Source organism: Argopecten irradians, chromosome 15 (assembly GCF_041381155.1).
Source record: "Argopecten irradians isolate NY chromosome 15, Ai_NY, whole genome shotgun sequence".
Lineage (NCBI taxonomy): Eukaryota > Metazoa > Mollusca > Bivalvia > Pectinida > Pectinidae > Argopecten > Argopecten irradians.
The window spans coordinates 15,607,344-15,623,381 of NC_091148.1; the positions used below are offsets into that span (position 1 = coordinate 15,607,344).

The window sequence follows — 16,038 nt, forward strand, 5'->3', positions numbered from 1 at the left end:
TAGAAAATGATGAATTCAAAACGCTACTAGTTAAGGAAATGATGGAACCAAAACAAACAAGACAAAATGTTCGATACATGGTGTACGACTGTACGAAGGCTCGGGGGTCTACTTGTTACGGATGGTCAGACAGGATTGCTGGTATAGTTACCACCTTCATCATATCTATACTTTCAAGGCGACAATTTCTCATCAACTTCGACACGCCATGTTTACTCGAGGATTTTCTAGCGCCGGGAGATTATGACTGGCGATACAACTCGTCAGTTGCTAAAAATAGAAGCAGTTCGTTCCATGATTTGAATAACAATAGGCACAAGAAAATATACAAACATATGCTAGGGAAATCTGATTTTAATACCTTCTTCAACGACGACGTAATTTTTCTTTTGATGAATTGGGATTTCATCAAATATTTCAGACTAAGACGTAACATATCACGTGAAATACCATGGCTTACCAAATATCATCAGGCAGACATTTACAAGCATGTTTATAAATTTTTGTTTAAACTCTCTCCCTTGTCTGATCAAGCGTTGAACGACCATTACCGAAGTAGGAGACAGCGAAGCAAGATTGCATGTGCCCATATACGGATAGGACGAAATCCAAACATGCCACGCGACATTATTACCAGAGTTGCACCAACGTTGGACACTTTGTGGAAATATTTTGACACGCTGAATATGAAAGAGTATGACCTTTTCGTTGCCACGGATACAGACAGTGTAAAAACAGAAGCTAAGAGACGTTACCATGACAACATGATAGACACCCCCGGGAATATAACACACATTGATCAAACCAGTAATAGCGACCCGAGAGAAGGCTTTCTGAAGCAGTTGCTTGATTTCTATATTCTCATGGAGTGTGACAAACTAATCATCCCTTCAGACAGTGGTTTTAGTATGTTAGCTGCGTTGCTTAGGGATGATGAGGATGGCCTTTACTGTTGGCGCGACACCACCTTTGTCCCATGCTCTAGATACACAGCCGTAGATGTAGTTCAAAATAGAAAATTCAATGGGGGGAAAATGCCTTTAAAAACCTAGATCAGTAAAGCTTTAACTCCTGATATTTGATTAAAATTAGTTATGTCATTTACTAGCTTCGTATTCACAAGGTCCAATAATAGTTATTTGTGCAAAGGCCAATAACTCCGTAAATTACTATCAAATAACGCTGATCTTCAATCTCGACCGAGATTTTCCGATGTTAGTCTACATACAAAGTTTTAAAAAGCTCGGTTTATATTTATCCAAGTTATCGCGTTCACAATATCCAATAAAAATTATAAGTGCAAAGGGCAACAACTCCATTAATTACAGTCGAATCAAACTGATTTTCGAACTCGTCCGAGATCTTTCCGATGTTTGTCTACATACAGAATTTTACTCAGCACGAGTCATATTTACTCAAGTTATCGCGTTCACAATGTCCAATAAGAATTATTAGTACAAAGGGCAATAACTCCGTAAAGTACATTTGAATAACGCTGATTTTCGAACTCGTCTGAGATCTTTCCAATGTTAGTCTACATACAAAGTTTCATTAAGCTTGCTTTATATTTACTCAAGTTATTGCGCTCACAAGGAAATGTTAACGGACGACGCACGACGGACGACGCACGACGACGGACAAAAGACTATCGCAATAATATATATTAGGCAAAAAAAGCAGGTTTAGCGGACTAACAGTGCGTTGTTAGATATTGCATTGGGAGCGTACCGTAACGTAGAACATAGAAGTGGAGCGAATTTACAATTCTAATAAGACTGGTTTTATTTTGGTTTGGTTTTAAGTAATATAAAAAAGTAATGACTTATGCCATCTAGAAGACAGAGTAGCTATCTTCGGAACTACATCTCCAGATGTAGCAAGTCCATGCGTGGAATTTACAAACGTTAGGAAACGATTTGCTAGCGCCTTATATTCTCCCTGGGATTTCATTAATGTTATATGATGATGATGATCTATTACACGATACCATTATATAAATGAAGTAAAGTATATTTAAGGATGTATTCTTCTGAGGTTTCAGTCCCGTTGAAGTCTCGTTTCGACATAGATCAAAGAAGTTATGAGATTTTCAAATAATATCTATCAATATCTGTAGCAAGTTGCCAGTTGCAAATATTGTCAAAAAATTACATTTCTATTTTAGTAGATCTTTTTATACGGGGATTTTAAGAAATGGCCCATTTGGCGGCCATTTTGAAATTGTGTCTTTTTTCGCTTTGAGTAGAGCCACAGTTTTACCATTTTTTACTGAAACTGTTTTACCTAAATCATCACTGCGCCAATATTTATAGCTGTATCGGGCTTAATTTTGCTGTAAACATTTACTGGGTTCGTGATTATTAAAATAATGAGCATTCATGTGTGAAATGATACACTTTTGTCACTTTATTTTTACATTTAATGCTTATTTGAGCACTTTTATTTTTTACTCGAAAATACTGAAAAATAAATATTCAAATGAGGCAAAAAAGTAAGCACACGGACCCCCCATTTTTCCGCCTGATTTAGAAAGAACAACCCTTTCCCAATTTATATGCAAATTATTAACAAAAGTTTAATACCAAAACTTTTTCTAAAAAGGTTAAATTTGACACAAATGGCTGAAAATGATGCATTTTGTGGCTCAAAATTAAGGGGTAGGGGAAGCATATGTTGTTATTCTGAGAAAAAATATTAGTCTTATTTATCAAAACTGGTATATTTTTAAAGAAGACTACTGGAAAATAAATTCTACAAACTTCTTTACATATCAAACATCTCGTTAGGAAATTATAGCTTTAATATCTTGTGTATATGGTCAAAACGGCAAAATTCCCATAATATTTTGTCAATTAGGTATCTTTGATTGGCAATAGCTCAAAAACGAGCACACGGACATATGTTTTTCTTCCATTTTCTTTTATGGTATGAACACCTATTTCCAAAAATCTATATGGGAAAAAAGTTTAATACAAGAAAATTTTGACTTCTCAGAAGAGTACATCCTTAAGTACGGCAAGTTTAAAAATATTGTGACATGAAAGAAAATCCATAACTTACGAACAAATCGTAAGTTACGATAGCCCCCGAGCTGTCGTAAGTTACGAAACGATTTTTTTTAACTTAATATACGAAGTTAAGTAAGACAGAAATTTCTCGTATCTTAACTTAAGATATGGTTACGATAAAATCGTAGCTTACGAAGTTTAGTAAAACAGGCCACAGAGGTTCCGATCACTTACGATCTCTATACCCCAGAACAGTTAATTCGGTCCTTTGATGTACATTAAAAGAGTCGTATACTTTTTTGTTGACTGTGTGGCTTTAAAGTTGGACGTCACTCTCTCTGTAGACTTCAGAGAACATTTTTATTATGTAATTGGTTCAGATTTTTTCTTCTGAGCTGCCGTCAGTTTTACTATGAGATTGTCCAGGGGTATAGAGATCGTAAGAGATCGGAACCCCTGGAGTATCGAAATGCATTACATCTAACTTCTTTGGAACTGTTTATTTTATACCAGGCTTTAAAAGCATCTTCCAAAAAATCATTTGTACAAAGATTAATACATTTTAAAGTATATTCACCACCAACTTTTGATAGTTTATCAAAATCAATGTTTTCCTTTAAAATAGATTTCCATTTCCCTTCGCAGTTGTATAATCGCCTGATCCAACCTACAAGTGCATTGATCATGAACGGATCACTGCCTGAGATTGGATATTAAAATATATTGAATCTTTAAATGAAATCTCAACAGTTTGTGTGATTTATGTGAAATGAAGCCGCCACTTTTGTATATATATTTTATATGTGGTAATTAACACGTGACACAGCGCGTCTCAGTGGCGGCCAGATCTAATAGCATCAAAACAACGATGTATTTGTTAATATAATTAACACGTGAACGCACGTCTTTATTCAAATTTTTTTGTGTCCTTCGTAAGCCTCGCAAATGTATTCTATACATGTACTTTTGGTTTCATAGTCAGTAAGTTAAATCATAAATTCCCCACGTTTTCCTGTCGTTTTAGATAACCAATCATTGTAATAAAATATTCCATAAACATCTGAAAACTATATCTAAGCATACAGAACAAATTATTTAAGGTTCATGTCCCTTTAATGGCTGTGAAGAAATGACCGACAAACTTGTCGATTTAGCTACCTACTGGATACAGTGCTCATAATTGTGATTTTGTTGATGCTGTCTTTTAAAGGTTTTTAAGTTCAAGAAGATTATTTAATTACATTTGCGCTTGTCAGTGGCGGCCAGATCTAGATAGCATTGACACAACGATGTTCATGTTAATATTATTAACACGTGAAAGCACGTCTTTATTCAAATTTTTTTGTCCTTATGCAGTTCTATACTTTTAGTTTCAGTAACTAGTAAGTAAGTTAAATCATGGTCAAAAAGACAAAACTCGAGATGATCTTAGCGACCGGTCGCAATCCTATTTAGCTTTGGTGATCAAATTGCCAATTTCATGAGCAAATATCTCTGCCATTTTGTATGATATGACCTTGAAACAAAAACTGTTATAAACATCGTTCCATAGTATATGCATAGATGTATGTGCAAAAGAAATCCATTTCACACCAAGTTGTACCTACGCCGAGATTCCGTGAAATTCATTTTTTAACTTTATAGGCACACGTTACAACACAGCATTTATGCACCTTATTAGTTTTTGTCTTTATGCTTTGTGTATGTTTAGATGAGAGCGTAAGTGAAAGGTCATTTGCAATTACTGATATCATTGTAAAAATGTAAAATAAAATAACGGGCCACAACATAGCTTCATGGCCGGACCGTCTACTATCTATTCTACTGCACTGAAGTGTGAAATATCATAATTCTTTTGGCAATACCGCTAGAATCAATTTTGAACTCTTATTTGACTTTGTAAAATTAAACATTGTACATTGTACATTGTAAATATTGCAATTCTTAAAATGTAGGTAACTTTTGGTGGTGAATAACATATAGTCCAGTAAAGATAGGGTGTTACCCCAAAACAATTTTTTCTTTGTTTTTCATACAGATCTGACTTTGTTTAATACAAGAAAAAAAGTCGCCACAAATAAAAATTTGGGAAAGTATTTTTCTTGACCCCCAGAAAAATTAGAAAAATAGAGATATTTGCATAATTTGCCAAATTTGAAGCCAAATATAAACTTACATGGTTATCATGAGATACTAGAAAATTAATGTATGACAAGAACGTTATAAGGACAGCACAAATTGCCAAAAACATAAGTTGAAATCAACACAAGGAAAACGTATGACAGCATGAAAATTGCATAATTATGTCCTTGCAACAGCCAAATATGCTTTTGTTGGATTGTTAAGATAAAAAAATTGTTATTATCAACGATACCATTGATACTCATTTTGGTGGAATCTTTTATTAAAACTTGTTGATTAAAGGCTTTAAAAGTAAAACATTTTACTTTCACTACCTGAGATAATATGGATGCTCAAAGTTGGTCTTTTGGCCTTTTCCAAGGACATTTTGAAGTCCAAATTGAATAATAAATTATTCAGTAAGTAGCGTCTCAAGTGTTTAGATAGTTATTAATTCAGATTCAATGTAGGCTATACTCACCTAAAAGAGACTACTATATCAAGATATCCCCAAATATAAAAGACGTGAGGTCGATCAAATCCTCATTTAGTGCCAATTTGACTAAACTTCTTTAATTGGCTAAGTCCTTAAGTTGAAATGTCAAAAATGTGAATATCTATTTTGTGACTAAATTGATAGCAAAATCCTTTGGCAGATATTACCACCATAATAGAGCGCTCTTTATAAAATGAGATTGAAGTTTCTTCTTGATCAAATATTTGCATAAGTCAGTTTTTCATTTTTCCATAATGGAACTGGATGGGGGTTATATAATTTTCAATGAGATTCAGGAATAAAATTAAAGTTCAAGTTCAATTTTATAGCTGAAAATCATCACAGTTCTGATTTATTTACTGGCAAAATTTTATGACAAACGAATAAAGCATATTCGAAAAATTAAGATTTTTGTATTGCAGATTTATGGACTTAAGACACATTTTGGTATTCAGCCAAAGTAACGTGATAGGAAGTCTTTACAACTAAATAAGATGTGCATATTTATACCGGTTTTACATCAAATGATAAAAATAACAGGTACAAAATATACAAAAAAAGGATAACATAATTTGAAGCGTTTGCTTTTTTATTTTCCGAAATATATACTATCAAAATGGGTGTTTTGCCAACAATCTAAGTATATAAACACTTCAAATTGGCACGATCAGTCAACTTGACAGGTTAATATTTATGTTTTTTTCTAGCTAATGTATTATCGATCATGCATTAATATCAAAGAAAATGTAATTCTTTAAGGCATAAAACACAAACTGGTATAGTTCAGGGTAAGATTTTATAAATGTTTGCATCTAAAAAACCCAGAAACTGTAATGCTAGCTAAATTCAAAAGGTTTTGAGCCGTTTTCATCCTTCTTTATTTCATGGATTGACTGAAATTATTGTATCACTTCAACTTATTTGTGCTAACCTAAAGTTCGTCTTACTATATACCCGATTTCATATTTCAAGTATTGCAAAAATGGCAGATATTGTACTTTAAAAGTGGTCAAAAGTGTAATTTCTACATATTTTCTTATTTTTCGGGTGTTGAAAAAACGACTTTCCGAACATATGATTTTTGGCGACTTTTTTCATGGTAAAATACTAAGATCCTCCAACCCAAAAAGCAGAAAACAAATTCTGTTGCAATTATGTAGAGGTTAGGACTCTATTTTTCGTATTTTTACTGGACTAATATTAAAAGCTCTTCTTGTTTCGCGAGGATGAAACTTACGCCACATACAACTTGAACTTTGTTGTGCTCTTTGGTCAATTTGGGCAAGATTTGACCATTGTGACCTTGAATGCATGTCAATGTCATTTGATTGTAAGCATATACATTTATACCATACATGAGCTCAGCCGATGTTTCAGAGGAATTGTGTTAATGTAAAATGCTATTGAAGTATATTATAAAACATTATACTGCCGTGATCTTCAAGAGTGATAAAGTTATTACATTAAACACTTATTTTGACATTTGTCTATCATGATACAGACGTAATTGTATGTCTATGCGGCAATTGGTCTTTCATGTAAAAATATTCTACAACGATTGTACTGCTGTGGCATATGTGACTTGTATGACTTTGACAATAGGTTCAATTTCAATCTTAATTCAATCAAACACACATTTATGTCATAGATGATTGAAATCTAGCGAAGTTGATCGTGCTTGTCTACCTGTACATCCCTCCATCCATCAATCAATCTGTCCGTCTGTCTGTCCATTCGTTTGTTCATGAATCGTGTGTTTGTTTGTTTGTCTGTATGACTAAATGAAATGTATCTCAAAGTATGCGCGTACTGTACGCAGTGAGTGTCCTGTCATTTCGTACCGGCAGACAGATAAATAGACTGTTTATATTGAGAGGTAAACAAAATGCCAGTGACCTTAAGTTGTTATAGTGGAATCGTGGTCAACATACACGACATTTTGTCAAATATATTCAAATTGAACACGAACATCACTGGTACCGCATCACATTCGCGATATCCACGTTGTATATACATGTAGCACACACGTGGCTATCGTTTTGTTTACCTCTAAAGTACACGTGGCTTTTAAAAAACCGGAAAGCGATGGTAATTTGCGGACGTTTACTCAACTAAATGTGTAGTCGGCGGCCATTACTAATGTGTGAAATAGAAGGGTCCAGAAGTATTTCATTGTGCAGATTTGTTTAATTTCACAAATGAGATATAATGTGGGGGCAGCGGGGTACATATGATCCCAATGAATAGGTATCTGTACATTTTCCCGGCATTGTATGGACGATGTATTAGAAATTTGCCGCTGACGTAGCGTAGGCCATATTAGGCAAAAAAACATTCTAAAAGCGTACTAAGACGCGCAGTGATATTTCATTTATAGATATATTATACATTAATATCCCTTCACAGGCAGTGATCCTTTCAATACACATGTATGTTTCACACGACAGGCAGCGATTAATTAAGTTGATTTTATTGAATCGGTTCCATTAAAATGTAATTTGAAAACAAAAATTCAAAACTTAAAACCCCTTTAAACATCAACTAAAACTAAACTAAAGTATGTGCACTATCTAGAAAGTTTATGCGTCGAAGTCTAGATGAGCAGAACTTTGTAAGATAGTCCCTTCATCTTCGACTACTTGAGATTTTACTGTATCTTTACAGTAGGCAAAAAATATGCCATTTTATTTATGTGTTATCTACGTGTATATTAATTTCACCGTTATGCGTTCTTATTTTCAACTTTTTCAGCGCTGTTTGTTCGTTCATGTGTGCAAATTCTGACATCATATCATGCATGTCTGCCTGTCCTTCCATCTGTTCGTCAGTCTATCCATTAATTCTTGTTTTCGTGTTTGTTTGTTTGTTTGTTTGTCTGAGTTAATAGAATCATATCTGAAAGTATGTTTATGGTATATGCAGTGTGTTCCGTGTGTAAGGACGTGTGCACAGTCCGATTAAAAGACGGGTGGAAGAAAGAACACGTTGATACCCGTATTCAACCAGATATATTATGTATATAATTATTAGATTCGTTCTTTCTTTCCTATTTTTTGTTAGTTTGCTCTTTTTTCGTTCGATAGTTATTGTTTTCTTTCTTCTTTCGGGCTTGCGTTTGTTCGTTCTTTCGATCGCTTGTTCGCTCATTTTAGATAGTTCGATTTTTTTAACGAAGAGAAAATTTTTATAGCGATCGTCTGATCGATAACATGATTATTTGCTGGAAGGAAATCCCGTGTTTTGATCGCGATCAAATCTAGTTTCTTCTTATTTTATTTTTCTTATTTCCACAAATTTTGTTAGCAGGATATCTCACGAATGGAACACGGTACACCGCTTCACTTTGGAAACATTATATACGTACATGAGATCTTGAAATGTACGCTCGATTTTTTTTCAAAAATGTTCAAGGTTAAGGTCACAGACGTAAAAAACTATTTCTTTTGAACAAACTTTAAACGTCCATAACTTCAAAACCGTACGCTGTATGTTGTCCCAGTATAGTCATTAAGGTAGATCGTGACATAGCGCGAGTTTTGTTTATTACATGTTATCACAGATTATATCAAGGTCAAGAGTTCGCTACGGGGTCAAACAAAGGTCAAAAACAAAAATTGCCACAGGAAAGTTTTGAAAAAAGGATTTGAAAGGGCATGTTCACAAAAATATATAATGACAAGTTCCAAGACCATCTCATCCAAAATGGCGGAGATATAGACCTTTGAAAAATGGCGATTTTGTCGTTTTCCCGCCAAAAATGTAGAAGGTTTCAGCGGCTTTAATACTTCACATACATGCATGATTTTTTGCATTGATGTAACATGGACATATCTCTACAAAAATTATGCTTTTCATTGACCTTGACCTTCAATCAAGGGGTCAAATAGGCTAAAATCTTTAAACGACTTCTTCTTAATAACCAAGAGACCTAGAGAACTGATATTGGGCCTGTAACTTGCTGGGATAAAGTTCTACGAAATTTGTTCAAAAGAATGACCTTGAACTTCATTCAAGGCCACATGTGTTATATAGGCTGACATATATTCAAACGTTTTATTCTTAATAACCAATGGTCCTAGAGACCTGATATCTGGCATGTGGCACGCTGGGATGAAGGGGTACCAAGTTGAATCAAATGAATGATCTTGATCTTTATTCAAGGCCTCAGGGGTCAAATACCGTAGGCTAAAGTTTTTAAACGACTTCTAAGTAACCAAGATTCCTAGAGACCTGATATTGGGCCTGTTGCACCCTTGGATGATGGGTTACCATGTTAATTGAAAAAAATGACATTGACTTTCATTGAAGGTCAAAGTGGTCAAATAGGCTGAAACATATATAAACGACTTTTTAATAACCAAGAGTTATATCCAAATGATTTCTTCTGAAGTTATTTTAGAAATTTTAGAAGGCCTAGACACCTAATATTAGGCACGTAGCATGCTGACATAAATGCCTATTAAGTTTTTCAATATGATTGACCTTGACCTATATTCAAGGTCACAGGGGCCAAAAAATCTAAAATCTCCAAACAATTTCTTCTGAAGTTATTGGAGGCCTAGAGGTCTTATATTTAGGCCTGCAGGATGCTGAAATAAATTGCTGTCTACTTTTTAAATATAAATGACCTTGACTGCAATACCTTTTAGGTGAAAAGCTCGTCAAATGGTCCCGGTGATAATTTCTAGTTAATCTTTATAATTGAATAAACTTTGATCCGAAATAAGATATCATTGTTTTCGATGGTTTCATTAGGATTTTAATATAAGAGTAAGAAATTCTAACTTTACACTAAATATGATAAACCGTGACAGGATTTGGTTTCTCTAACTTATTTCATACTAGTTATCATAGCGTCAGAACGCGAAACTCTCCTCTCACCGAGGGCAGTTGACCAGGTAGCACAGCGCCATCTTGACAGGAACAATAATTCACGATTATCGACAATTGTGGACTTTCTAAAAGAGGTTAATTCAATGTTGGTGTTTTCTGAAACGCCCGGTACATGAACTTATACTATCATTTATGCATGAGTAACCCTGTTTTGAACATCCCGTGGCTTTTAATCAACGATACCTTTTGTGTAATGATTTAATAACTGAAAAGTGGTGGGGATAAATGTATGCCGATGTTACTGAAACAGAGAAATGTGGTACAACAGCAGAAACCTCAATCTGATTAAGATCATATCTTGATTTCACGTCGATCCAGTTAACATCTCTTTTGCATCAGACAGAAGGTTTACCAGAACGACGTGAAATCAAGATATGCTTTTAATCAGATTGGGTGAAACCTGGGAAAGTAACCTAGTGATGTCGTTGAAACTGTAGGGAGTATTTTAATTTAATAGCAAAATAATGTGAAAGGAGTTTCGAAGTATACGTAGATTAATCTGAATCATGTTTTGGTTTTCGTTTTGGCGGAAGCGTAAAGTCAACATAATAATAGTAGCTGGAAACTGCAGGTTTCTTTTATATATGTAAATAAAATTCAATCCTTGTCAGAAACTAAGACAACCTTAGGCTTATCTATGTTATTTTATTTAAATTGTGTTTTGGAAATATTTTAATGATAAAAAATACGACAATAGTACCAAAAGACAACATGAGGCTTATACTTTTATTCAAATTATGTTTTTGAAATGGTTTTAAAGATGCGCGTTTGCTGACAGAGCATAAATGATACTCATCATTTAACAATAATTGGTGTTCAATCTTGTATATATATATGTCTAATAAACACAAATAATAATAATAAAAAGAAAATTGTTTTGCTTTGTACTCCATTCCAAATAGGACATAGTGCCAAAGATTTTTTTCGGGATGCAATTGATTATCTTTAATATTTTTTTTTAATATCTTGAACTAAAATTAGAAGATCAAACTTTTCAAAAGTGGTAATGTTGTAAAGTAAATAACTTTTGTAACTGAAGAAAAATACTAATTCGTCTGCTACTTTTGATAGAGAAAAAATACGATTACATTATTGTAGTCAGCAGTAAAGCATCTGGTAGTATTACTTAATGCAAAATGAGGTTGTTAATCAGGTTTGTATTATATACTGGGAGATACCAGGGTAAACCCGTCATTGATTAAACTGCATAAGAGGGCGTTTTATGAAACTTTTGACCTCGGATATGTTAGTTGATATTCAATTCCAGTGCATAGTCATCTTATCGTCTCCAGGAATTTGATGAGTCAATAAACACAATTTACTTAAAATTTTGCCTAATATATATTCTTTACAAATTATCATCGTACAGTCGGGTTTTAAAGAGAGATGATATAAAAATTATTTAAAATCTTTAATTTCTTTTTTTAAGTTATTATTTTATTTTCGCCATATGAAAACAGACGTGAATAGCCTTGATACATCCGAGGGGTATTCTCTACCTGTTGATCTTTCGCTCTTTTGAATTTTTTGGTCGAAATCCATGTTAGAATTTTTCAAAATGGAGAGAGAGTATAATTCTGCTAAAGTATTCGACAAGGAACACACATTTATTACTAACAGTCGATTAGTAATATCTATCGATATCTCAAACATTTTATTTTGCGACTAAAATATAACAACAAATTGCTGCATCAATCATGGTTCATACATACTTGGCCATGCAAAATTCAACGAATTTTCGAAGACTAATTTGATAGCTGTCTAAGTAAAAATTACAAGGTTTATGCTGTATATTTATGTTTGCTTTTCATATTTTAAGTTGGCTGTTTATTGTTGTCTAGACCAATGGCAACTGTGTCACGTTCAGAACGTACCAATCCGCTCCGTTAAATAAAGGATCTGACAAAATCCCATAGGAGGTCACATCCAGATGACCTTTATACCACGTGGTCTTCGTATCAGATACATTTTCTACACTTGTCACATCAATTGAAAACGATATTTCGTCCCAAAATACATATACAATTACCTTTATTTGCTCTTTGGGCGAGATGACTACGTAAACCAACATAAGTCTGACAGCCTTTTCAAATTATTTCGTCCCCAAAAATTCACTGTCAAAATTTTGCAAGTAGCAAATTGATTGGCCATTTCCAAAGGTCACCTGGACATGACCCCTAATGGGATTTTCTCAGATCCTCTCTATCAAACGAAGAATCTGTATTTTAATCAGATTGAGAACGTACAGACTATTACCAATTTAGACGATATCCATTTCAGGTTATCAACTTCACATTTAAATCGACTTTCTGTATTTTATCTTGACATTTCCTTTCACAACTACCATATTACTACAAGTTATGATAATACATGTAGTGCCATGGATTTTTTTTCGGGACGCAATGTATATATTTCTAATATTTTTATCTAGAAGTAAAATTAGAAGCTCAAACTTTTCAACTGAAGTAATTGTGTAAAGTAAGTAACTTTTGTAAATGAAGAAAAAATACTTATTCGTCTGTTCCTGTTTTGGTAGAGAAAATATTTAACAGCGGTGTAGTACAATTGGTGGTCCATAAATGTCTATGTACGTTCATGTACAATATCTTTTTTTTTTTAAAGTAAAAATCAACATTACAAATAGATCGACCAACATTACAATATGTTTATGGTAACGATATCATGTTTTATTGAGAGAAAACATAATTTTCTAACATCAACATATCGACAGATAGCCATGTTGTCACACCAGCCTGCGTTTGTTAAAACTGGTAAAATATGTTTCAACGGAATACAGTTAAAATTAAGCCCGCGTATACGACGGAGTATTACATGCAAATGTGATTCATAGCCTGCTGTCTCAATGCATTGCCCACTGCGCAAACGTCAGGCTGAAGGTGTACAGTGTTTACTGCCGTGCCACCCCAACTTAGAAAGACGTATGTAAAGACTGGTAACGATGTTTTGAATGGATGTAATCGAAGAGTTTAACGTACCGTCGCGTTATCGTTTCTGGGTACGCGAAAAGATATGAAATGGAGCAGGAAGAGCCAAGTATATCGAGAAAGCATAGAGTGGGAACAGTCGTTTGCTATACCTATATATCTATTAATTTGGAAGACGACTCCTAGAACCTAAAAGGTCATCTCTTGTTGTAATGTATGATTGTCTTGCATTTGAACCCGATAACTTTGCAATATGAATTTTGAACAAACAGATATTTTGTTCAAATTTTCAAATGAAATCATAAAATTGTTATAGTCTCACTACCTTCTAAAGTTCACAACACCATCATTTTACAGGGGTAATCTGCCAGTACGGGATGTTCGTGATTTATTTTACAAAATCATAGAAAATGTTTCATTTTGCTACCCAAGGGCTATTCCGTCTTTGCATAGTACAGAGTTAGCTCCCTTGCCGGAAGGAGGCCTATTCATTGAAGCGTCATTAATTGTGAGCGTAATTCACATCGTTTTCTCCGAAATGTATGACGTTACGCTCGCAAACACATGACGTCACAATTAATACCTACCCGCAAGGGCAGATAATTCTGTAATATGCAAATAAAGATCACCTACAAACAATCGATTCATTGTATAAAGAATGGTTATGTTGCGTCTTTCGTATACTAAGCCGCGATAACAAATGATTTCAATGAAAACAGACACACTTAATAGTTTGTTCATTTTACATATGTATATATCCCTGTGTTCATCCGTACACCGGATATTGCTTCCTCCGAAGCGGAAGATGAATGACACACCAATATATTTTGCGAATAAGTTTGAAGTAGTATACGCCAACTTATTATTTACAAATATTTACAGAAAAATATCTATGTGATCCATTCGAGATTTGTATGTTTTAAGAGGATCTGTAATTACGCATTGGAAGCAGCCCTTTTCAGTGCTTTTCCATTTAAGGTAGGCCGTTGACCCCCTCTGAATTTTATACTTTCAATCACATCTGCAGCTGTGTGTCTGCTACACGGAATAAGGTTCCTCCCACGCCAACAGAAAAGATCATCATCTCGGTCCCTGAGATATGCGGCTAGCAAACTAAAGCCGCTCTGATTTGATATTATAAGTACATCGCAACCAATGAGGATATAGAAATCCAAGAGCTGCGTCAGAAAGCCTTCTCGCGGATCGCCGCTACTGGTTTGATCAATGTGTGTTATGTTCCCGAGGATTTCTATCAAGTTGTCAGGGTAACGTGTCTTTGCTTCGGTTTTTACACTGTCCGTATCTGTGGCAACGAATAGGTCGTACTCTTCCTTATTAAGCGTATCAAAATATTTCCATAGAGTGATCAACGGCGGCGCTACTTTATACGTGACGTCACTCGGCATGTTCGGGTTACGTCCTATCCGAATATGGGCACAGGCAATCTTGCTCCGCTTTCTCTTTGTTAAGTAACGCTCGTGTAACGCTCGCACAGAAAAAGGAGAGAGTTTAAACAGAAAGTTATAAACATGCTTGTAAATGTCTGCCTGATGATATTTGGTAATCCAGGATATTTCACGTGAGATATCAATTCTCAGTCTGAAAGTATTGATGTAATCCCAATTCATTAAAAGGAAAATTACGTCGTCTTTGAAGTAGTTATTAAAATCAGATATCCCTAGCATATGTTTGTATATTTTCTTGTGCCTAACGTTATTCAAATCATGGAACGAACTGCTTCTATTTTTAGCAACTGACGAGTTGTATCGCCAGTCATAATCTCCCGGCGCCAGAAAATCCTCAAGTAAACATGGCGTGTCGAAGCTGATGAGAAATTGTCGCCTTGAAAGTATAGATATGATGAAGGTGGTAACTATACCAGCAATCCTGTCTGACCATCCGTAACAAGTAGACCCCCGAGCCTGCGTGCAGTCGTACACCATGTATCGAACACTTTGTCCTGTTTGTTTTGGCACCATCATTTTCTTAACTAGTACCGTTTTGAATTCATCATTTTCTAAAGAAAAACTGCTTACATTTTCAAAATTAGAACTGCTTACATCTTCTAAATAAGACCTGCTTTCATCTTCTAAATAAGAATTGCGTTCACCAGTTCCTATTTTATTTGCCTCCAAAAAGTGGTTGTGGTGATAATATCCCAATGCTGCTAAAATGAGCACAAGAAACAGGCAAAACGTCCTTTTCTCCTAAAAAAAAAGATTGATAATGATAATAGTTGAACAATATTTTTTTCCAGAATACAAAATGCTCATAAGATTTTTTAATCCTAAAGCCGAAAATTCTTATACATGCAGTTAAAGTCTGGATATTACTGTATTGTTTTTACTAAAAATTGACTATTGTTGCAGGTTAATCGTTTTAGTAATGAGTTTTGCCAAAATTAAGCTTACTTTAAAGATGCTCCACCGCTGACAAATGGTATTTTTTTCACTATTAAAAACAGGAGCAGATGATTTAGTATTTTTCTTCAGTTACAAAAGTTACTTATTTTACACCATTACCATCATTGAAATGTTTGAGCTTCTAATTTTACTTCAAGTTAGAAATGTGAAAA

At 34.3% G+C, this 16,038-nt stretch overlaps 2 protein-coding genes across 2 annotated transcripts; one reads left to right on the forward strand and one right to left on the reverse strand.

The window, feature by feature from the left end:
• The first annotated feature begins 41 nt into the window (after positions 1-41).
• LOC138308619 (uncharacterized) lies at positions 42-1,068 on the forward strand. The gene has a single exon (XM_069249661.1). The coding sequence runs from the start codon at positions 42-44 to the stop codon at positions 1,050-1,052; it is 1,011 nt and encodes a 336-aa protein (XP_069105762.1). The 3' UTR covers positions 1,053-1,068.
• A 13,178-nt stretch (positions 1,069-14,246) lies between these two features.
• LOC138309760 (uncharacterized) lies at positions 14,247-15,665 on the reverse strand. Its single transcript, XM_069250973.1, has one exon. It carries the CDS (start codon positions 15,443-15,445, stop codon positions 14,399-14,401), a length of 1,047 nt encoding a protein of 348 aa, XP_069107074.1. The 5' UTR covers positions 15,446-15,665; the 3' UTR covers positions 14,247-14,398.
• Positions 15,666-16,038: the final 373 nt, after the last annotated feature.